Source organism: Anguilla rostrata, chromosome 4, assembly GCF_018555375.3.
Source record: "Anguilla rostrata isolate EN2019 chromosome 4, ASM1855537v3, whole genome shotgun sequence".
Taxonomy (NCBI): Eukaryota; Metazoa; Chordata; class Actinopteri; order Anguilliformes; family Anguillidae; genus Anguilla; species Anguilla rostrata.
In genome coordinates, this window is record NC_057936.1 from 63,247,198 (window position 1) to 63,271,890 (window position 24,693).

A 24,693-nucleotide genomic window follows, 5' to 3' on the forward strand; every position below is an offset into this window, starting at 1 on the left:
GGGATGAACGGTAGGCTTTATCTCATGTTACAAAACTTGTGACCCCCCCCCCCATATCTGAAAATATAAACCCAAATGAATATTTTTTCTAGGGAAATGTCAGTGAAATGCATTCAGGTGAAAACCCAGCTACATTTGTTTGCCAACTAGGATGTAGCCAGGATTTATCTGGTCGTTCAGTTCGACGGCAGTGTAGAGTAATGGGTAAGGAGCTGGTCTTGTAACCTAAAGGTCACAGGTTCGATTACATTGCATCCATTCATGCAGCTGGATATAAACTGAAGCAATGCAGGGTAAGTACCTTGCTCAAGGACCCAGCTCCTTACCCATTATACTACACTGTCGCCCCAAGGTTACATGTAGCCCATTAGCAGGTATGCTAAAGTCTTTTTTTGCTTTTCAGTGCAGTGCTATACCCTTTGGATTCAGCGCTGTTCCTGTCCAGGCACTCAGATCACGTTACAGTATGCGACAATAGAAATCCCACCATTTATTAAAGAAATATAACAAAATCTAAAACTGCAATAACATGTCTTTTCTGGAGGCAGCCTATCTTCTTTCTGTGTCTTAAGGGCGTCTGAATGGATTTAAAAAAAGTTTTAAAAGACTCATACAAAATTACTGCGAGAGAATTTTAAATTAAAAAGTGGCAAACCTTAAAAAAAAAAAAAAAACTAAACCTGCTTTTCTGTGGCTGGTGCGAGAACTTCAGGATGGAAGTTTAATTTTATACTAAATTTTGAAATTCCTCTTTTCCATTAAAGTTCCAACTGACAGCTTTCTCAGAGCTTCAATACTGAAGTGATTTTATTCTGTGCGTTACACACGCTTTGAATGATGAACGAACAAATTAAACCGTAATGAAATTCTTGCGGTGGCTGGCTCATGTTCTCAGTGCATTCAGTTTTATATTTAGGTTGTTATTACACTTTTGATAATGGATTCTGTATCACTGTAAAGAAGAGAACCCTGAATCACAGTATGATACATGTAAGATTCTAAATGGAAGTGATTCACTCGAGTCTCACACACTGGCTAATCACACACACCTGCCGCCTGCATAGTTCTGGCCAACCTGTACGGGTAATGCCGGTCATAAGAATAAGCGACAACTCGTTATCGCCGACAGGCATAGTGCTAAATGACACAATAGTGACTGGGAGCAGGTGATCAACAACTATTCTATAACTATACTCATAAAAACATAATCTTGTAACTTATTTATTGCGTTTAAGCTCTTGTGATTTTTAAATCTTTCATTGTGATAGGTATCGATGGCTTTGGGACAATCGATGCAAGGATGCAGTGCGTTAGCAACTTACCATGAATCGGCTCAAACCAGTTTTCTCCCCAGGCTATCCATGAAAACGTTTTTATTAACTTTGGCCCAAACTGTCAACGTTTCGGATTTTTCAGTAACGCAAAAACAGAACTGTATCCAGCGTGCAAAATACTCCAGTTAAAGATCACTTCCACTTTTTGTTAAACATTTATTAACATACTTTATTACATTCCTTGTGACTTTATTTTTTAGTGAGCTTGTTCATCAGGACTTGAGTCAACTGGACGTCCAATGATAACACAGGATGTTTTTCCAGTTAGTTAATATGTACTGTCACAAATATCAATGAAAAATGACAGAAGTACAGTCAGCCTGTCAAATCCCTTTTCTTAATTATGTGTTACAGATCTTAATCAATAAAAAAAGTTCTGCTAGCCATCTGACAAGCTGTGTAATTCATCAACGCAATCGTAGTAGATATTTTTGCCCAAAATGGCAAAATGTTTTTTTTTTTTTTATGGTTTTAAAAAAAACACATATTACATAGATACACATTATTATTTTAGTTTGTGGACTGTCAGTAAATGGCAGATTATAAACGGATTGCTATTCCCAGTCATTTCAGTCTATTTAGTTTAGGCTGGGTTAGAGTTCCCAGACAAAGGGGGGGTCTTGGTGCTCTCTGTAAAACTGCAATTATTTTAGAAGAGCACAATGCACCCTCACATACAAAAGAAAATTTACTTACAGCTATATTGACATGGACCTTCATAGCATAGATCTACACACGGTAGATTTCCATTACAAAAAAATGCATTCTATTTTTAACGTTTAAATTTTTACATCTTTTTTTTTTGCTGTTGCTGTGAGATAAAATTGTTTTAAACCAGTTATGATAACAACTGTGTACATTTATTAAACGGAAACATCGTCAGACATATTGTACCTTAGAACCTTAGAAAAAGGATTTTAAGTAAATGAAAATACCAACATGTTCTCAGAGTTTTTCCCCCCACTGATTAGCTTATTCTCTTATTGATATAATGCAGTCAGAAACAGAGAAAGCATAGGTTTGACCTGTTTTCATATGAACTGGTTAAGAAAGAGGTGCTCATCCTCTGTAACACACCTGGATAAATGTGCGTTACAAGGACATTTCAATCAAACGCAGTCTCAAAGTTTTAAAACAAACTTCTTCCCATTTGGACGGGCGGGACTTGGCAACTGTCGATCATTAAAACTCCAGAAGGTTCAAAGATGATTTCAAAAGATGTTCTACGCAGTCTTTCAAATAGAAATTCACATGAAGTTTTTTTTTTTTTTGTCATTTGTTTCTTCTTCCTCTTCTCCTCAGTGGTTCTCAAGATTCAAAGTCAACGCAATAAAAAAAAAAAGAAAATAAAGCGTAGGAGTCCGTAGGTGTCGATTACTGGCCACTGTTTCAAAATGTCCGCCGTTCAAAAGGGCTGAGGCCCAACCGAGACCCCCCCCCCCGCCGACCCCCCCACCTTAATCCAGCGGCTCCTGTTTTATCCGGATGACGGAGGGCCCCCGCTGCCCCCTCCGGATCTCCCTCCTCAGGACGTACTCGCTGAACTGCGAGGAGTCCACGCCCCCCCCGCAGGAGCCCACGATCTCGAACCCGCGCTGCTGCAGCCTCTCCAGGACCTGCCGAGGACAGAGGAGGACCGCGATAAAAACCGCCGTCAGGCCCCGCCCCCCTTCCGTGCCATGTGACCGCAGTTCCCACGGAAACAGAAACACGTAGAGCATGGGTACTCAAATCTGGACCTTGAATCCAAATCCAGCCCTGGTTCTCTTCTCCCCCAGGTAATTAACTGAACAATTAGTGCTACTGACTGTATTCACACCTGACTCCCAGGTAAAGGGAGGGTGGAAAACCAGCAGTTCTTGGACCTTGAGGGCCCATGAGTTGAGTGCCAGGGAGCCTTCTACCGCAGGCGATGGATGATACACACGTACACAACCAGATGAGTCAGTCACCACCCCCCCATCACGCCCCCCTTCAAGGAACATGATGCATTCATTTTCTCTTCAGGCACCCGGCCTTGTAACTTAAGAATCGCCAGGCACTGCGCTGTTTGACCCTTCATTTCAAGGACAGGAGCCATTAAAATACTTTAGATTAGTGATGGAGAAATGGAGAGAGTGAGAGAGTGAGAGAGAGAGAGAGAGTGAAAGAGAGAGAGAAACAGCATGAGAGAGAGAGAGAGAGAGTCAAAGAGAGAGAGACAGAGCATGAGAGAGAGAGGGAGAAAGAGAGGGCGGGAAGAAAAACGGGTAAACATTTCATTTGCAATTCAACAGCCTTCCATCGCGGCTGCCCAATAAAAACTGAGCGAGCCGTATATTCTCGCCGCGGTCACACGGGCCGGTTCCTTGGCGCGGCAGACACTCTCTCTCCAGAAGGCTGCGAGATCACATTCCATTAGGCTGCCCTCAGGGGGGCGCTGGGATTGTGTTTATTTATTTATTTATTTATTTATTTATTCAGCCGCTTGGCAGCACCCGAGCTCAGCACTCTTCGGCGCTCGGGGCTGGACTGCATGCCAAACTACAAAGGTCCCGTACTGCCGGCAATTTCCGTCTACCCGCCATTAGCGCGGGCTACAGGACCCAGTGGCGATATGTTTTAATAACCAAACAGGATTATGCCCTGCCTACGGACAGCCTGTCCTAGCGTGCTCTTTCAAGACCGGGCCGCGGTGGGGGGGGGGGGGGGTGGGGGGTGGAGAAAGGATTGGACGGAGCTCACGCCCCCTTCTCCAGAAAGCGGGTTTCTGAAGGTGCGAGAATCGGGGCCTGGCGGTGTGCAGATGGGTCAGAGTGGGAGGGAGGGAGGGAGGGAGGGGGGGGGGGGGGGTGGAGAAGAAAAGACACCAGAACTTGTCACCGTGACGACAGAATGTTTGTGATTGTTTGCGTCCCATATTAGAGACGGTCTGGAGAGAAACCACACCATACAAATAACAACAAAATAAGTAAATAAATAATAAAAAAATCCAACGTAAACAGGCAAGCGAAAGTAAAGCAAAGGTCGAGTTGTCTCGGGGGGTGGGGGGGGTGGTGGCAGGGTGACGGGTGGTGGGGGTCGGGGGGGCCTCACCTGGACGGAGTTGAGGTGGCAGTAGCCGTTGAGCGGGAAGCGGATGACGTGGGTGGAGTCGTGGTTCCAGCCGGCGTTGACCGAGTTGCACATGACGTCGCCGATCTCGGGGAAGACGTCCTCGATGAGGGCCTTGTCGCCGCTGAGCGTGATGCGCTCGCCCAGGTCGGGCGCCACGCGCACCACCAGGCACTCGCACGGCCGCGAGGCCCGGCCCGCCTCCCGCTCCTGCCGCCAGCGCTCCAGCTCCGCCTGCATGGGCTGCAGCTGGAAGTACCGCGCCTCCTCGTACAGCAGGCTGTAGTCCTGCGGGTGGGGGGGGAGACCGCGAAAAACACACGCTACCGTTAGCCATCCACATTCAGTCACCGCGAAAACACGCTACCGTTAGCCATCCGCAATCGTTCACCGCGAAAACACTCTACCGTTAGCCATCCGCATCCGCATCCACTCACCGCGAAAACACGCTACCGTTAGCCATCCGCATTCAGTCACCGCAAAAACACGCTACCGTTAGCCATCCGCATTCACTTCCCACGAAAACACGCTACCGTTAGCCATCCGCATTCACTCCCCACGAAAACACGCTACCGTTAGCCATCCGCATTCAGTCACTGCAAAAACATGCTACCGTTAGCCATCCGCATTCACTCACCGTGAAAACACGCTACCGTTAGCCATCCGCATTCACGCCCCATGAAAACATGCTACCGTTAGCCATCCGCATTCACTCCCCATGAAAACACGCTACCGTTAGCCATCCGCATTCACGCCCCATGAAAACACGCTACCGTTAGCCATCCGCATTCACCCCCATGAAAACACGCTACCGTTAGCCATCTGCATCACTCCCATGAAAACACGCTACCGTTAGCCATCCGCATTCACTCCCCATGAAAACACGCTACCGTTAGCCATCCGCATTCGCTCCCAAAAACACGCTACCGTTAGCCATCCGCATTCGCTTCCCATGAAAACACGCTACCGTTAGCCATCCGCATTCGCTCCCCACGAAAACACGCTACCGTTAGCCATCCGCATTCGCTCCCCACGAAAACACGCTACCGTTAGCCATCCGCATTCACTCCCCATGAAAACACGCTACCGTTAGCCATCCGCATTCACTCCCCATGAAAACACGCTACCGTTAGCCATCCGCATTCACTCCCCACGAAAACACGCTACCGTTAGCCATCCGCATTCACTCCCCACGAAAACACGCTACCGTTAGCCATCCGCATTTGCGCTTAGAACTGCTCATTTGCGGGCAGAAGACCAGCGTTTGACCATTTGAGGTTTGACCATTTTGGGTTTGAAATCATCTTCTGGAGAGCTTACTTGCAGTACTTAGCAGAATGAAACTTTTACTTTTGCACATGATTAGATCCCTTCTAAAAAAAAAAATTGAAAAAATAAATAAATAAAAAAGCTGAAAAGACTAAGTGCTAAAAAAAAAGACCGAAATGCAGCTTTGCTTTAACACCACTCCAGTACCTGTCGCTAAAGGGAGATATTAATAGGACGGTTAGCAGGGATGTGCTGAATTCGGACAGGTTCGCGGGTACAGAGGAGAGACGAATCTGATGCTTGCCTGGGACAGGGGGCGAGAGAGCCTACCTTGAAGTCGTCGGGAATGAGGAGCTTGGAGGTCCTGAGGAAGTTGAGAATGTACCGGAACATGTGGCCGTCCCTGTCGATGAAGTAGTGCTGTTTGAGGCTGTCCAGAACGATGGGCTCCGTGCCATCAAAGAGCCGACCGATTCTGCAGGGGGGGGGAGAGGGAGAGAGAGAGAGAGAGGGGGGGGGGGGGGGGAGGGAGAGAGAGAGGAAGAGGAAGCGAGGAAGAGAGAGAAAGAGGTAAAAAAACAAGGCTGCCACTCATAGGTATAATTCTGGTCCTTCATGATATTGTACTTCCAGTTTAGAAGACAGTGGTTCATATATATTATTTATTCATTTTTTAAAAGTCAGACTGATAACTCTTCCTTGTGGAATCATTTTCATAAAACACCTCTTTCTCCTCAGTGATACGAATACCAACTCTGAGCGTTAACACAAACTAGGCGACAAAATTAATTATTGCTTAAAATGTCAAAATGAGCAGACATGCATATAGAGGTAACAATGACCACTGTAGTTACCTGCCACCTGATTGGTGCATTTTGTTTTTGGTACAAGGAAGCTGGTGCTTAAACAGCACTGCATTATAACTGACCAGCCCAGCCTTGCTTTTGCCCCTTTCATACTGTAGATCAGGGGCATCACAGCGGGGGTGGGGGCAGTGGAACTGACTACCCGGGGCCTCAAGGCGTGGGGGGGGCCCTCAAAAGGCCTGGACTAAAAAGTTTGCTTTGGCCTACAGTTTTACGGGGGCCCACACAGACAAAAACAAAAAACAAAACAAACACTGAAGGAGCTGGGCAGAAAAAAATAAATAAATGTAATGACCCATTCATTCAGAGTGTGTGTGTGTGTGAGTTCAGGAGTCAAGGAGTCAGAGTGTATTGATGATTTGGCTTTGAAAATTGCCATTTAAAATGACACAAAAAAGAAGGCAAAAAGAAATCAAAGTATGAATACAGAGTGGGGATTTAGGGTCATTCAGGACGTCTGGTATACTAATCTGCCAACTGATGAACTGCAGACATGGCCCGAAAATACCAGTCCAGGGGGTGGTGGCCGGGGTGGGGGGAGGAGGGTAGTTTTAGAGACTGATATTTGGAACATCTCTTAATGAACACCTAGGGCTCTACTCCGTCAAATTTTCACTAATTTACTTCCGAGAAACCACTTAGCACATACGTCTGGTTACAGCTCGAGATGAAATTAAAGCTTTATGGGAAAAGTCGGTACATATTTGAAAATAACACCCAAGGAAAGTGTTTAATTGCTCGCCTTGTACACAGAAAACACTCAACGCCAACAAGTGAATGCCTGTTCCCCAGCCAAATTCCAAATGCTAAGTACAGTACGTTCTACAAAATCCTTTACTTAGATCTTACTTTCTGAAAGAACCACACATTCAACCACATGTGAACGGTTTGATTGTGGAGTACAGAGACAAATCAAGCGAAAATATGCATTTGTTATGGAGCTGACTGTATTTTGAATAGGATGTGATGAATGAGTCGAATAGAATGGTCAATACCATCTGGTAAAGACTGCTGGGGGCCAATCTCCTGCCTGCAGCCAGGCCTGAGGCCACCCCTGGACTTAAGATGGTTGCTTCCAGATGGCATGGCAGCTTCAGAGTTTTAACTGCTTTTATGACATCTGTTAGAATAATTATAATAATTTTTTTAAATAAAAGATACGAGAGCAATTTGTTTTACAGTCTGCTTTTTGCGATTTTGTGAATGAAATACATCCAGTGTGGAAACCATTTAACATGTCCCTACCCTGATCCTGGGTTTGGTACGACTCCTGTTGTAAGTTGTTTACATTTTTCTCTGTTGCGTGACTAGCCAGGTTCCAGGCAGTGCCGGACAGGCGGATAGGGAGTTACTTGCCCGTCTGCCGTACCACTTTCCTTCTCCTACTTCCTGTAACGGTCTGACTCTAAACCAGGTGGAAACAGGCTCACTTCGGTGAATGACCTGCGTCGGCGGAGTTTGGACGTGCCACGAAAGGCTTCAGGAACGGACTGTAGTGACTGTCAGAGTGCATCAGATGACTGAAAAACCCAAGTAAAAAGCTTTGTTATTACGTATAGACGGTTACAACGGCAACGGGGAGGGCCACCAAGCCCCCCCCGTGTGTGGGAAGCATACGTTGACGGCCACGAAAACAGAGAGAGACATCCAGATGAGAGGTCCTCTTGCCATAAGCTTGTTTTTTGCCGGAGTACAAACACTCCAGCGAGAGCGGTAATGAGGGTAATTTGGTTCAGGACGCGGGCGGGGAGGGGGGCAGGATTTTGCCAGGCAGTGCCGGCTTCAGTGCCAGGCAGGGGTACCAGATCAGACGTCTTTTCCCAAAAGATCACGCGCCTCTGTGTGCCTTGGCGGTTCCTTTCGCGCACAACTCCTCCGGTACAAGGCTGAGAGTAAGCAGGTATTTCTTTAGACGTCGATGACGCTCGACTTTGTGACTTCCGTGACTAATATCTCCGGCTTTATGTGAACTTACTACTGCGGAAATCCACTTTAGTGTCTAGGTATAAAAATAAAAAAGAACAAGTAAGCTACTGTTCTTTTTCAGGATCACACTTCTTTGTGTCATGAAATTCACTTTCTTGCTGACAGGACATCTCTCTCTCCAAAGCTTTTGTTACATATGCAAATCCACACAAATCTACCTGCCTTGCAGCCAATAGCTTGCCAGGCTGAATTATATCACTCACTATTTGTTTTTCCACAGGATTTTACAATCTGCATAAATAGTGTTCCAACATAATCCTTGAAATCTACACGGTGCCTCAGAATCCTAAATTCACTGCAGCTGCCACATGCAGACAGGCACCCCCATATGCTGAAGCATGTGACCCCCTGCCCTCAGACAGCAAAAAGGGCTCTTTTGGCAGCAGTGGTTCTCTTCTTAAAATGTTTTTTAAGGCGGTCTGCGATTGCAATACCCCCACCCCCCCCCCGTTCCGCGATCACAAATTACCCTGACCCCCCCACCCCCTCCACACCTGCAATCTACCCCCTAAGCAACCCCCACCTCCCCACGGCACAGTCGCAATCTACCCCCCGTGTGCCCCCCCCCCCAGGTCGGCACAAAGGCTACAGGTACGTCTGGTTTTCAGCAGATGGCTCCACTGCAGGCCCTAGAACAGACGAAACGGGTGCGTGGCTCAACACCGGAGAAGCGAAAATTGAGATATTTTGAGTTTTGACATCAAAGAACAAGGAAACGTAAGAGGCCGCCAAGGAGGGAACTAAAGAAAAGGTGTTCAACAAAATACGACACAATCACAAAGAGGCTAACGTGAGCGGTCAGCAAGAACGCTTCAAAGTTTTAAAAGTCCATTAAAAGCAGAAAGGTGTTTCTCAGTTCTCTTGCAGCCCTACCTGGTTGCCATCGCGACACACAACACAACAAACAAAAAACAAAAAAACACACTGACCAGCAGGGTTTCCGCACGGGGTAGACCCAGAAGGCCAGCAACGCCTCAACTCCAGGAAACGGGGATACATGCTATAAAAATCACAACATCCTGTGCGAGGACGTGCGTTTTTATACAGGGTTACCACAGTGAAACATTTCACCTGCATCTCACAAAGAATCAGTAGGAGCTAGAGAAACACAGTTCAGAGAAACAGACAGGAAGTGGGGAGATGCGTCAGAGGACCCCAGAAAGCTAAAGGGCTCAGCTGAGGAAGAACAACTTGCCTACAGATTAGGGAGAAACAACAGATTTAGGTAAGGTCAGCTGAAAAGGAGACAGAATTATGCGGGAGGGAGGGGGGGGGGGCAAACGAGCAAGAAAGCAAGAGAGAGAACAAGCGAGTAAGAGAGCCAGGGAGACAGAGAGAGAGGGAGAGAGAGAGAACAAGCAAGCAAGCGAGAAAGAGACAGCAAATGAGAGAGAGAGAGAGAGAGAGAGCAAGAGAGAGAGAGACCCTGTCTGCAGAAGCTTTGCCATGCACATCTAACACAAATTAAATGAAGATCTTCCCCACGTTGCTTCATGCATACGTTATGATGAAGGTCATGAGACCAGCAAAACCGCAGTAGTTCATCAATAAATTGATTTTTTTTTCTTTCCCCCAAGCAGTGCGTGGAAGGTCATTAACAGTTCTTAAAAAAAAATTTAAAAAACTTTTTTAAATGCTCCTGCAAATAAATAATTAAGCCCAACACACCATCACAGCAATACTGTATTCTGCTTACAACTGTACTTAAATGTTTAAAAATATTATTTTTGTTTCTAGACCAGTGGATCATGAGAGAGTTACGACCCATTACTTAATGTGTGTCCTTTGTCCGGATGCTAAGAGTTAATTCAGAATGAAGTCTCACCAGGTGTTTCTGTTCAGGCGTATCTGTGGCCACCTACCTGGACCCTCACCTGGTGTTTCTGTGGCCACCTACCTGGACGCTCACCATGTGTTTCTGTGGTCACCTACCTGGACTCTCACCAGGTGTTTCTGTTCAGGCGTATCTGTGGCCACCTACCTGGACTCTCACCAGGTGTTTCTGTGGCCACCTACCTGGACGCTCACTGGGTGTTTCTGTTCAGGCGTATCTGTGGCCACCTACGTGAAGTCTCACCAGGCGTTTCTGTGGCCACCTACCTGGACTCTGGGTACTTTGTTAGCGTGGCCAGGCTGCTGGTGTACATGTGCCCTCCCACGTCGATGTGCACGGGCGCGTTGGACTTGGTGAGCTGGGCAGGGGTGGGGATGCCCTGGCTGCTCAGCGGAGACACTGGCGATCTGGTTATCATGGGCCTGGACATGTTGGCTCGGTTATCCTGTCAAAGGGGACGAAGGGGCAAAAAAAAAAACAAAATCAGATCAACAGGCAACAGTCGCGTTCCACGCAATAAGCACTAAGGCCCCAACTCAACGCTCCACCCGTGGCAGATGAAGCAGGAGAGAAGGTCTAAGCGATCTAATCTCTGATTCTGTGTTGGTCCTGAGGGGTGGGTGGGGGGGGGGGGGGCAAGGGGGCGGGGGGTTGTTAGAGTCTCAAATGATAATTGCTTTCTTCAAAGGAAGATACCACCTCTAGACTGAAAATGAAAATATTCATAACACCATCAACAATCTTTGTGACCACATTGGCCAGGGCATTACAAACCTCGGCTACTTAATGCACATGGTATATATGACATAAAACCTACAACTGCTCATGCAGCTTATTGTCTGAAGCTTAAGCTCTGCATTCTGACTGATATTTCAGTAAACTGAAGCAGGACAAACCGTTTCCCATTTTGGCATAACGCACACAGCACAAAAAAGTGCATTATGCCATTATCACTTATGAAACATACAGGCTTATGAAATTCATCAGTACTGTGTGAGAAATGACACCACAGCTGAATACTACCGTATAAGACCTAAATCACTGGCTTTGTCCTGGCAGGAAGAGGGGTACGTTTACTCAATCGGCTACCTGCAGCACATCGGGGCCCTTCCCTCTTCCCCCTTCCCCCCTCCCCCCCGGAAATGTCCTCTGTTTGCAGGAGGGCTCGATGTCCCCCTCTTAAAACCTTAAAGGGGCGGTCAGTAATGGGTGAGCGTTGGCGCTCGCGGTTTCGACTCGGGCCGCTGGTGGCGGTCGGCCGGCGGCGCCCACCAGGGCCGAGGACAAAATGGCGGCCTAGAGAGGACAAAAAGGAGGTCGCCGAGCCGGGGGGGGGCGGACGGCGACCTCCGGGGACGGCGAACGTCGCGGCTGCCTGCTCGGGGGCGCGGGGACACGCGACACAGCGCTGGAGCGCGCTCAGACAGGCAACCCAAATTTAGGACGCGGACGATGAGCGGTCTGAAATGGGTCCGGGGGGGCCTGTCCGCTATAGGCCGCTCAGCGAAGCGAGGCCACAATGGCGACTTTGCAGTTGCGTAAGCACAAACAACATGGAGTACTCCTCAAAAAAACCATCAGGACCAGATTATATTTCTGATTCTGTCTTGTATGTCGTGCCAGAGTGGCGTTGCTTTTACGTCGAGGAAATCCTTGGAGGTAAATGATTTGCAACTACTGATGAAGACCTAAAAGAAAATTCAGGCCTATCCTCGACCGACAGTACAACTGATGACATTTTCCGTTAAATGCGAGCGACGTAAGTACATGTACGTTTTGCCCTTTACACGATTCATTCCCACTTTTCATCCATTTTGGAAAGCGCTGAAATCACGACGCTTAGTACGCATCTACGTATGAAACATAACCGCTTAAATTCATTACTCCAAGTAAAGGACATAGTGCACTGGGGTCAGCTAGAATAGAGGCTACGAGCTCATGTGAACAGACCTTTAATATGGCTCAACATCAGCACCGATGCAGAATCGTACCAGTCAAAAATGAAAGAAGATATTGGTTGAAAATTACTGTCAAAACATAAATAAATAAATGAATGAAATAAAAATAAAAATAAATCACAACTCATTGTCTACAAAAATCACATAAGGAATCATAAAGAGTGCAGTCCGAAGTGCACATTACCATTTAAGTGTTGTTAGTACAGAAGACTACCCCCCTCCCTCCCTCCCTCCCTCCCTCCCGATCCCAATAACAGGTTTACAGGAGAAAGCAGTTTGGTGCAACACTGACCCATCTGAACCTTTTCAAAATGGACACAACCATGCCGACAGGTTGACAGAAACAACTGGAAAGTCTGATCGATTTTTATCACACTATTTCTTTTTTTTAGCAGAGAGAGAGAAAAAAAAGGTGAAGGTCTCACTATCAGGGGAGAATGGGCGAGAGGAAGTCGAGACCAGCCCGAGTGTAATTACTGAGGCTGCATTAAGCGATTCGACATCTACACAACCAACAGGAACAGGAGAAAAAGAAAAGAAAATGATACACCTCTTCACACGACCCTGTCCTGAACTGATCACCCTCCATGACCCCACACCCTGAGCTGGCCAGAACCGGATGGGCTCCCCCTGTTGATCCTGGTTCCTCCCCAGGCAATGAAATGACTGAGCTGGCTGAGATCAGACTCCCATAGCACCTCCTTTATGACACACACAACAATTTAGAATTGGGGCTAGAATTGTGGAACTAGACTATTCTTTGGAAACGACCATAGAGAACTATTCCCTCAGTTGTAATTAAAAAAACTGATTATGGCTTGAAAATGAATTCATAATTCAGTCATGCATCTTCATCTGATCAAGCAGTCTTGCCAAAAAAAACAAAACAAACAACAAAACAAAAAAAATAAAAAACACTTCTACACCAAATCTTCTGGACCAGAACTCAACGGAAAAGTAAAGAAAGTTATTGATCACAATAAGCAAACAAAATCTCACCTAGGATGGCAGAAAACATAAAAGCTTATTTTGAAACTTTCCACTAGGGAGGGGGAAGCAATATTATTTTAACAAAGAGCACTGCATGGGTTCAAATAATTTACTGCAGAGGTCTTCTCTAAATTGCGGCAAAAAAAAAAAAATGCATATGTACGCAGCAGGGTTTTCCTGGCTCAAAACAGGACTCAGGCGGTGACTTTGCGTGAAAACCATGTAGGGTAATGATAATACAGTATAATTCACTTAATTGACTAACGGATTATCGCATAATTCAGGTATTCGCATTGAATTGCCAAATCCCAAACCATTTCCTATTCATTCTACTGTAAAGAAATTTGCAGAAATATTCTCACTGGGGGGGGGGACGGATGACGACAGGGGGGGACCACAGGTGTATTTAATGTTATAAATGATAGAGTCAATAAAATCCTAAATTAAGGCTGCATTTAATTTCAAGGTCATGTCGATATTTGGCATCACTCTCAGAAAAAAAGGTATCAGTGAAGGTACATTTTTGTGCTTTAAGGAACAAACTTCTCAAATGTACCGTGAAAGTACAATAGTGTTTATTTGGGTACTAATAAGCACTTTTTAATTTCACAATTTCATGTACCTATTGGGAACCACCCCAGTGATGTGCATTTATACTTTATTTTTTCTGGGGTGGGGACAAAACTACTTCGCACCGACCTCGTATAGGGACATGTGGGCTTGGCCACTGAAATAGTATCTTGGCTCACTCTTATCTTTGCTAAACCACCACACCGACCTGCGAAAGCCTACAGGTAGTTCTGGCTCACCATAATGCAGGCCCAGCTAAATGAATATTTCTGCGTAGCCATGAATATTTCTGGCTACGCTGCTGCTTTCTACTGATGAAAAATGCACAGGCACGGGAAAGTTTATAGACTAGACGTAATCCATCGGCGGAAATGTGACTAAAATCAGCCGCAACACAATGATACGGATGCAATTTTGCTTTGCCACCTTCGTAACAAAGTCCGCTGGAGAACGTATTTACAAGGACGGGACGACTTGGGGAAACTTTTCTTAACGCAGTTCGATGAGAGGTAAATCGCCATTACCTGCTCTGCCAGTACAATAGCGGGCGGAGGGGACACCGTCTGCCCATTAGATTCGAGGGGAGCTACAGACTGAGGGTCAGTTCTCACAGCGATCAGGCTGGGGGAGTCACCACCGCGCTCCGCAGGTCGCACACAAAGCTTTTTTGGGGAAGCCGGTCCGGAAACGTCTACAGGATCTGTTGTTCGCGGCCGCTTAGTCGTTTCTTGTTCTTTAATTTCTAACACGTCATCATCTATCGGGTGCAAATAGGGGACAACCAGTTGGAACTGATTCTGGGTCTCATCGGCCGTTTCCGGAGCAACGTGCAGAGGCGCTAACTTTGACCCAATGTCTACGATACTGTTCAAAGTCGCAACGGAGACGGCGCCGATGCAGTGGTTAGTGTAAGTCTTTGACAGTTTCGCAGCTATTGATAACATTTCCATCCTAGTGCCCAGCAGGTTCTTGCCTATTGCTTTGTTTTCATACCAGGTCATGTCACTTTCACTGCAATAGTCCCGTTGTCTCTGAAAAAATGCTTTGCAATGCGGATTCCGTTTCGAAATGTATTTCACAAAGCTCGCGTAGGGGCAGAACTCCGTGCTAGTTTCGTACATGCGGGGCAAATTGTCGTCAGTGTCTGTTCTTTTTTTACTCAATGACGCCGATCTGGATTTGTGATACAGTCCCAGCGCTTTTAAGTATATAAACTTTCTCCCGTCTTCGTCAATCCCGAGTCCGAACGAACTCTCCTCCAGTTCTCGTTGATTCTCCCGTCCCCTGGTGCAGAAATACATGCAGGTTTCGAACCACACTTTATTGAGCAAACCGAAAGGCGTGTTAGTGTTAAACGCGCTCGATGTGTACAGTTTCTTCAAGTCAGCCCGGGTGATTGCCTGTTTTTGCACGACAGGACATGCACCTTGTTCTTCCAGCTTTCTGATCACCGCTGCCAGCGTCAGGTTCGCGCTTCTCAGCTCGGGATCTTTAGACAGATCCAGGTTGCGGCAGTAAGGCGGTTCATTCAGGTGTCTGTTCAAAGCGCTCCTAATACCAATCAGAGAGGACTTGCTGTACAGCTGCCCACTCTTTGAACGCGCTTCTGCATAAAAAGACCCCAGCACCTCGCACAGCGTCTCCTTGTCCATAGTTTCAAAGTCAGGACTTTTGGATTTTTCGTTTAGGTACTCCCGGAAGATTCTCACCGTGTACTTGGTGGCTAAACGAGTGTTTTCACTCACTCTTGACCGGTCTGGCCGATGCACATCGCCTTCCAGTTCTGAGTCCCGCAGCCCGGGGATAATAGAATCCACACTGCACTGGTCCGTATTCCGCATGCGGACCGCTTCCGTCTCCACAGCAGAACAGTTTTCGGGGTCCACACACTCAGCTTCCCACTCCGACCCCTCATCATTTTCATATTCAAACTCCTCATCACCCGTTATCTGTATTTCCTGAATCTCATCTTCCTCATAGTCGCTTCTTTCCAGGTTACTCGTTCGTTCATTTTCCGTCCCCTCTGCGTCGGTGAAGCAATCTCCGCTGCTAGGCATTCTCGCCATATTGCAGTCTCTCTGTCAGTCCCCGGGCAGGGCGCATGCGCTATATTGGACCGCAGCGCTAAGAGCTTTTGTATTTAGTGACCTTCAGCTACAGGCAGACTGCTTCTTAAAGGTACAGGGACCGTACGCTCCAAAAACAAAAAGGGGGCGTCTTTAATAAACCAAGGACACAGTCTGCAGTACCCAATACTGGACCGATTGATGGACTCTTCAATAACGTTTTATTGCCAATAACTCCAGAAACGATAAAAACAAAACCCACAGGCTACTCTCCTCACCTGCTAATTATTAGAGTGGTATGCAGTCCTTAGTAGCCTAACAAACCAAACTTATTTGAGAATTTACAACATTAATTTCAAACACCGTTAACTTTATGGGTATTCTAATATTTCGTTTTCACCGAATTTATAAGCTACCTTGTCACACAGTTACTGCGTGATTGACATTTTCAGCCATTACAGCCTAGTTTGGAATGTGCGCACAATGAAAGCAAAATAATAAACTTCAGCAACCATATTAAGTAATGCGTTACAGCGCTCACTACTTTAAAGCAATACATTTTTTGTAGGTTTATATGAAAGTTATTTCTACCGACAGTAAAAAAGATCTACCCCATCAATGTGCAACGTGCACCATTACAAGACCGTTTTATCCACGCCCGGTTCTAGGCTTGCCAATAACCTACAAACGACTGCCGAGGGCGCCATCCATCTGGAGTAGCGCCAAAGGAAGGGGGGTGGAGGGAAATAAAGGGGTAAAAAAGTGGGGGGTGGGATGGCGATTGGTACCGGGGAACGGGACAGGTGGCCGCCGAAGTGAGATTTTAATTTTTTGTCCCCCTCACCTTCGTATGGCACCCTTGTCGCCTATGCCAAGAACACAGAACTCTGCGTCCATGATAGACGGTGCCCTCACACACCCCCCCCCCAAATAAATAAATAAACAACGGCGCATATTTAATTTATTTGTTTATTTATTTATTTATTTATTTAACACCGTGAGCGCGCTGCAAAATCGCGTATAAGAGTTGTAATTTCACTTTTATCCTCAGTCGATATCACGCAACGTTGACCTTAGACAACCCCTCACGACACACATTTTTTGCTAAAAAGCTATAGTGGGCCACGTGGTTGAACAAAATCAATATTTGGAAACTATTTTAAAAATCTAAATCAAGCACAGGGTCACATGATCATTCATTCAGGGGAAACACGTGTTAAGAGATCAGTTACGTTTGCATTAGAAATGACCCTTGCCGCACGTAGAGCAGATACAGTTCATAATAAACATCATCAAACGAGTGCAACTTAACAAGTTTCCTCTGATATGATGATACTGGGGCAGCAGTGTACCACACTATTAAGGGAACTGGGTTTGAAACTCTCTAACTTAAGTTATGCCAATATTCATCCAAAGTTAAACAGGACAGTGAAATAATATTGGAAGCCTTTTTGGGGGAAAAAGACATTACATTTAGCATATGCTCTTATCCAGAGCGACTTACAGTACACAAATTTCACATAGCATTTACATTGCATCCATTCATACATACAGCTGGAGATATACTGAAGCAATGCGGGTTAAGTACCTTGCTCAAGGATACAATGGCAGTGCCCTACCCGGGAATCGAACCTGTGATTTTTAGGTTCCTTACCTAGTATACTACACTGCCGTCCAAGAAATGGGTAGCTATCGTTAGCTGAACCAACTTCAATAATACATGTGCAATCATAGAAAGTTTATTTTAACATTAAAAATGCTTCGCTTTTGCCTTGAACACAAAATGCCCCCCTGAGCACATATGACCTCAATTTAACAATACATTCCCCCACAGGCTTGATTTATTTATGGAGTGTGTTAAGGGGCACACAAATGCCCCCAGGACCCTCTCCAGAGGCCTAATGACTTATTTGAGGGTAGCGCAGTTCACGTTCGTGCACACAACTTAGCTGGCCGCATGCTTACATTAACAGGAAACTCAGTGGTAGTACAAAAAATGACTAATGACCAATCCTCAGCTGAGTTTTTGCTAAGTACAAGTACACAAAGCAAATGAAGTCTCATTTTTGTAAAACTCTGTCAATAGCCACAAAGGTTATATTGATTGCCATGATCAGCAAAGCTGGGAGTGCACTTCTCTGCATGCTGCTTTTCACACATCTCAGAGACCCTCAAAACTGACAAGTGATTCGTCTGAAAGATATTCAGAGGAAATTATGGAACATGACATCTTAGGCCATTGGTATTTTGTTTATTTATTATTAAAACATGAAAAATTCTCCCAAAAGCATTAAATTAGATTTCCATCCACTTTTTTTTGCTAAAAAACCCGCCATTCGCAGACCAAGACACAGAGCAGTTCACATGTATTTGGACAATGACACTGGCTCTGTACTTCAGCACATTGTTTTTGAAATGAAACTATGAACATGAGGTTAAAGTACAGAATGTCAGGTCTAATTTGGGGGTATTTTATCCATATTGGGTAATCTCTTTAGGAATTACAGGCCTTTTCATACATAGCTCCCCCTCCCCCCATTTGAGGGGACCAAAAGTAATGGGACAATTGGCTGCTCAAGTAGTTCTTGGCCAGCGGTGTATCATTGCATCATTACTTGCCAACAAAAGTTCTGGAGTTGATTGTAGGTGTGGAATTTGCATTTGGAGTCTGTTGCAGTTGTCTCTCAACAGGAGGACCAAATAAGTGTCAATGCCAGTACACCAGGCCATCATAAGGCTGACAGGTTTCACTTGCTGAAGAAACAAACAAAAACTGAAGATGGCTACAGTACAGGTTGGGCAGAACATCACCAGGGAAAATACCCGGTGTCTGGTGATGTCTTCAAGCAGTCATCAAATGCAAAGTTTTTGCCTCCAAGAACTCAACACGACAACTTTAAGATAATGTTAATTTGTGCAATTATTTTTGATACCCTAAAATGGAGTGAGCATGTATGAAAGATGCTATAATTCCTAAACAGATCACCGATATGGATACTACATGCCCTCAAATTAAAGCTGACAGGCTGCAATTCAACCTCACATTCATCATTTCGTATCAAATTCAATGTGCTGGAGCACAGAGCCAAAAACAACAACAAAAAAGTGCCACTGTCCAATTACTTATGGGCTGCACTGTAGCATCGTAAAATCAATCTATGAAAATGATCTCTCTCAGCTAGATGCAGTTATGTTTGATCTGGCAGTCATATGGATAGGATAGACTTCCCTGGATGTTATTCTGGGAAATCAATGTAGACACAGTGGGAATTGGCCTTTAAATCCCATATATTGTACACATTGACAGCGCTCATAGTGTGTATAACCAATTCCAAAAAAAAGTGCAACTTGCTTAAAAACAACAATTTGACGTGGTGTTGCCGAATTCGACTGCCTCCCCTCTCGGGCGGGGTACCAGGTCAAAGTAAGGGGTCAAAGTGTGTATACGTGTTCCACCATTGCAGTGTGTGTTCCTACCCTGGTCCGCAATCACTTCTAAAACTCACAGCCCCAAACCGCCCCCCCCCCCTTTTTTCTGTTTACAGGAAGACATCGGCACTAAATTGTGCCGGAAATTTTTTTATGCGCCATTTGCCTAAAAAAGAAAAGGTTCTCATTTCCAAGTTTTTTTTCCTTCTTTATTTCAATTTCATAAAACATAAGTGATATTCTAAGACCTTGACCTGGATGTCAGACACAGCCTATTCCCTCTTAATCTCATTTACCTGCAGGGCAATTATCTTCATACCCCACTGAATTTGGAGCTACAGTCTCAAGGTTCGCAAAGCTGGCACAGTCAATTTAGTTTTTTAATAACTATAAAATATGTTTTCAAACAGTTTTTTTAATGCATATACAGAAAGCATATGCAACACACACAACACGGTCAAATGTATGTGGACACCTGAAGTCCAACGTCTCATCCAAAATTATGAACATTAATACGCAATTGGTCCACCCTTTGCTGCTATAACAACCTCTACTCTTCTGGGAAGGCTTTGAACTAGATGTTGGAGCATTGCTGTAGGGATTTGCTTTCATTCAGCCAGAAGAGCATTAGTGAGTTTGGGCACTGATTGGGAGATTAGGCCTGGCTCGCAGTTGGCTTTCCAATTGATCCCAAAGGTGTTGGATGGGGTTGAGGTCATAGCTCTGTGCAAGCCATGTCTAGTTCTTCCACACCAATCTACACAAAACTATTTCTATATGGACCTCGCTGTGTGCCTGGGGGCATTGTCATGCTGAGACAGGAAAGGGCCTTTCCCAAACTGTTGCCACAAAGTTGTAAGCACAGAATTGTCTAGAATGTCACTGCATTAAGATTGTCTTCAGTGGAACTAAGGGGCCTAGCCCAAACCATGAAAAACAGCCCCAGATCAAGGGGTGTCCAGATACTTTTGGTCAGTTAGTGTCTTCGATACTTTTGTTCATACAGAAGTTAATAGCTATCTACTGTATGATTAAGAAAATAGCAATGCTGGCACAGCACCCAATGCAATTTAATTGTACCACCATTAAGTTCTTGAATTTCTGGGTCCAGGTCAAGAAAATGCAGGTGTGCACAGCCACTCTATACCAGAGGAATCCCCCAAAAAGGTTCCACAGGAGCAATAGACTTTCAGCTTGTCCCACTAGCTCCATAAACATGGAGCATTTAGCCTCAAAGGCGTCAGCCTCATTGTTCTTGCTTATCACTGATTAACCCCTCCTTTATTTCACCATCCATCTCTCCTTTCGTTTTTTATGCTCCCTCGCATCCCCTGAGATGGGATAATGGTTACCTCTGCTACTAAATCCCATTATTCTCCTTCCTTTGCTTTTCAGTAGCAAAATGGTGTGCTGACCAATATTAATACAGGGTTTTCGTAGGACTACACGCAGTGTCCTAAAGACATTATCTCTTTAGATATTACCTATTCCCTTGTTTGTTTGGATATAATAAAGGCATGTCAAACAGGAATTTAAGATAATCCATTGATCAATTAATATTTGAAGAAATCATTCCCTTGAATCTTTTTTTTTAAATCTGCACTTCACTGATTGTCAGATTCAGCAATTCAATTTTTATCTGAAATATCGGTTCATTTTAGCACTTTTTTAAAAAGGTCATTTTATTATTATTTGGAACCCTATCTGTAATCATGTTGAGCATTTTAAAAGGCACCGGCTTATTGATAAGGAAAATTTACAAATTGAACAAAACCATTTCATGATGTTACGTACATAGAGTAGCCTACATGACTAGTGCAAATGACACATGAATCCATAGACAAACATGGACAGTCTAAAGTAACCAAGTTCCCATTGAGTAAGTGTCCCTTGGAGGGGTTATTAATTCATTAATTTATTTATTCATTGATTTTGTTTACTGGATAAATCAATTATATTTAAACTGTCATTTAATGTGCCACAACTGACCAAATTCACACATGACCATAACTGTTTAATATTCTTTCAATGTTGGGTGATAGCGAAAAAAAAAAAAGAACTCCAGTGAGGTTGATCCGAAACCCAGAAAACTGCAAATCCATCACTTGAAACGGACAGGTCTGAAGTCATTCCATGGCCAACTGTCAGTGAGCTTTACAAAATACGCATTTACCTTCTTTTTTTATTTATTTTTTTCTCTCCACAAGGTTGAGTGAAGCTGATCCTGGCTCTTCAGAGAGTCTGTCCAGTCCGACTGCAGAGACACACCTCGTGTCATGTCTCGGGACACTGGCAAACCCCAAAGAGCCGCACGGGAAGTCAATTCTGACCAAGGCCGTTTTGTCATTGCGCGAGGCAAATAAGAACGCATTTTAAAATCGGTCTCCTTGGGCTCCGGAGTCTCGTTATATAAACAATTTGCATTTTGAGGTTACACCTGAGAATTCTATCATTATTTCATCAGCACAGAGATTACTTTCTACTGCTCTCTCTCTCTGTCTCCAACCCCCCCCCCCTTCCCCTCCCTTCATCTCTCTCCCCCCCTTTTTTACCTTTGGGCTTTTCTCTTGAAGCCCAGCAGTGGTGCAGTGCAGTTGAAATATTCGTCCTCAGCATGTAGTCATTCACAGCAAGACTCGCACACTTTGTAAAGTGGCTGTTCGTCAAAAAGAAGTCGGTGTACACAAGCTGGTTTTCACATAAGCGCACGTGGGCCTTCACAACAACCCCTCCGGGATTCTATATTCGCAAAAGCTATAAAAATGAAAGAACCTCCCCCCGACGCCATACAATGGACTGCATAAGAAAAAACAAAAACAAAATTCAAACATCACTTACAGTGATACTTACATATTAAAAAGTCAGGTGACAAAAATGCGAAAACAAATGCACAATTGCATTTACCTTTATGCATAATCTAGCTTCTTAAAATAACTGACACCAATTCGTGGCTCAAACGGTCTAGTTTAAAATAAAAATGAGTTCATTACATCCAAAGCGAATGCATTTAATTTCAAGGTCACTGTCAGTATTTGGCAGGGAACAAAACTACTTTGCACTGACACAAAATTCACAGAAAGAATGGCGCGGGGGAAAAAAAAAAGTTAATGCAAGTTATATGATGACACAATGACAACACAATAATACGGATGCAATTGTGCTTTGACGCTTTCGTAACACAGCTCAAAAAGCCTTGGTCGCCGCAGAACATTATTACAAGGACAGTAAGACTTTGAAAACTTCCGTTAACGCGGTAGCCTACGATGAGAGGTGAATCGTCCTTACCTGCTCTGGCTGTACAATAGCCGGCGATGGGGACACCGTCTGCCCATTAGATTCGAGTGGAGCCGCAGGCTGAGGGTCAGTTCTCACAGCGACCAGGCTGGGAGAGTCGCCACCGCGCTCCGCAGGTCGCACACAAAGCTTTTTTGGGGAAGCCGGTCCGGAAACGTCTGCAGGATAAATTGTTCGCAGCCGTTTTGTCGTTTTTTGTGCTTTAATTTCTATGCCATTGTCTATCGGGTGCACATAGGGGACAACCAGTTGGAAATGATGCTGGGTCCCATTGGCCGTTTCCGGAGCAACGTACAGAGGCGCTAACTTTGACCCAATGCCTGCGATACTGTTCAAAGTCGCAATGGAGACGGCACCGATGCAGTGGTTAGTGTAAGTCTTTGACAGCTTGGCAGCCCTCGACAGCATTTGCATCCTGGTACCCAGCAGGTTCTTGCCTATCGCTTTGTTTTCATACCAGGTCATGTCACTTTCACTGCAATGATCCCGTGGTCTCTGAAAAAATGCCTTGCAAAGCGGATTCCGTTTCGAAATGTATTTCACAAAGCTCGCGTAAGGACAGAACTCCGTGCCAGTTTCGTACATGCGGGGCAAATTGTCGTCGTCAGTGTCTGTTCTTTTTTTGCTCCATGACGCCGATCTGGATTTGTGATACGGTCCCAGCGCTTTGAAGTATATAAACTTTCTCCCGTCTTCGTCAATCGCGACTCCGAACGAGTCCTCCTCCAGTTCTCGTTGATTCTCCCGTCCCCTGGTGCAGAAATACATGCAGGTTTCGAACCACACTTTATTGAGCAAACCGAAAGGCGTGTTAGTGTTAAACACGCTGGACGTGTACAGTTTCCTTAAGTCAGCCCGGGTAATTGCCTGTTTTTGCACGACGGGACCTGCACCTTGTTCTTCCAGCTTTCTGATCACCGCTGCCAGCGTCAGGTTCGCGCTTCTCAGTTCGGGATCTTTTGTCAGATCCAGAGTGCGGCAGTAAGGCGGTTCATTCAGGTACCTGTTCAGTGAGCTCCTAATACTAATCAGAGAGGACTTGCTGTACAGCTGACCACTCTTTGAACGCGCCTCTGCATAGAAAGACCTGAGCACCTTACACAGCGCCTCCTTGTCCATAGTTTCAAAGTCAGGACTTTGGGATTTTTCGCTCAGGTACTCCCGGAAGATTCTGACCGCATACCTGGTGGCCAAACGAGTGTTCTCACTTAGCCTCGATCGGTCTGACCGATGCAGCTCGCCTTCCAGCTCCGAGTCCAGCTCCGGGATGTGAAACGGCTCTGTCACCGAGTCCAACTCTCTGCACTGGTCCTTATTTCGCATAAGGACCGCTTCCGTCTCCACAGCAGAACCATTTTCGGGGTCCACGCACTGTGCCTCCCACTCTAACCCGTCATCATCTTCATATTCTCCCTCCTCATCACCCGTTATCTGTATTTCCTGAATCTCATCCTCCTCCTCGTCGCTTCTTTCCAGGTTACTCATTTGCTCATTTTCTGTCCCCACTGCGTCGGTGAAGCAATCTCCGCTGCCAGGCATTCTCGCCATATTGCAGTCTCTCTGTCAGTCCCCGGGCAGGGCGCATGCGCTATATTGGACCGCAGCGCTAAGAGCTTTTGTATTTAGTGACCTTCAGCTACAGGCAGACGGCTTCTTAAAGGTACAGGGACTGTACGCTCCAAAAACGAAAAGGGAGGCGTATTCATAAACCTGGGTTCCGCACAGAAACAGTCTACATTACCAAATATTGGACCGATTAGTTCCTGCTAAGTAACAGACTTTCCAATAACATTTTATTGTCAATAACTCCAACAGCGTTAAAACCCTAAAATCCATACTCACATACACCTGATAATTATTGCAGTTGCATACAGCCCTAGTACCAACCCAAACTTATTTGAGACTTTACAGCATTCATTTCAAACGCCGTTAACTTTATGGGTATTCCGATATTTCGTTTTCACCGACCTTATAAGATAATTCCGCTATTACTGTATGACAAGT

The 24,693-nt window shown here is 45.3% G+C and overlaps 1 protein-coding gene across 5 annotated transcripts in view; it reads right to left on the reverse strand.

The window, feature by feature from the left end:
* Window positions 1-1,477: 1,477 nt before the first annotated feature.
* The window catches only part of kctd1 (potassium channel tetramerization domain containing 1), a 36,806-nt gene continuing 13,590 nt past the window's right edge, over window positions 1,478-24,693 (reverse strand). For 2 of the 5 annotated variants that reach the window (XM_064333806.1, XM_064333805.1), the window contains exons 3-6: window positions 10,649-10,827; window positions 6,027-6,171; window positions 4,410-4,715; window positions 1,478-2,950 (exon numbers count right to left, since the gene is read on the reverse strand). In XM_064333806.1, coding sequence (XP_064189876.1) covers window positions 2,792-2,950; window positions 4,410-4,715; window positions 6,027-6,171; window positions 10,649-10,827 — 789 coding nt within the window. In that variant the 3' untranslated portion in view covers window positions 1,478-2,791. Of the gene's footprint in view, window positions 2,951-4,409; window positions 4,716-6,026; window positions 6,172-10,648; window positions 10,828-14,424; window positions 16,029-22,680; window positions 24,640-24,693 lie in introns of those variants that run through there. The other 3 variants (XM_064333802.1, XM_064333803.1, XM_064333804.1) reach the window with 3 other exon arrangements.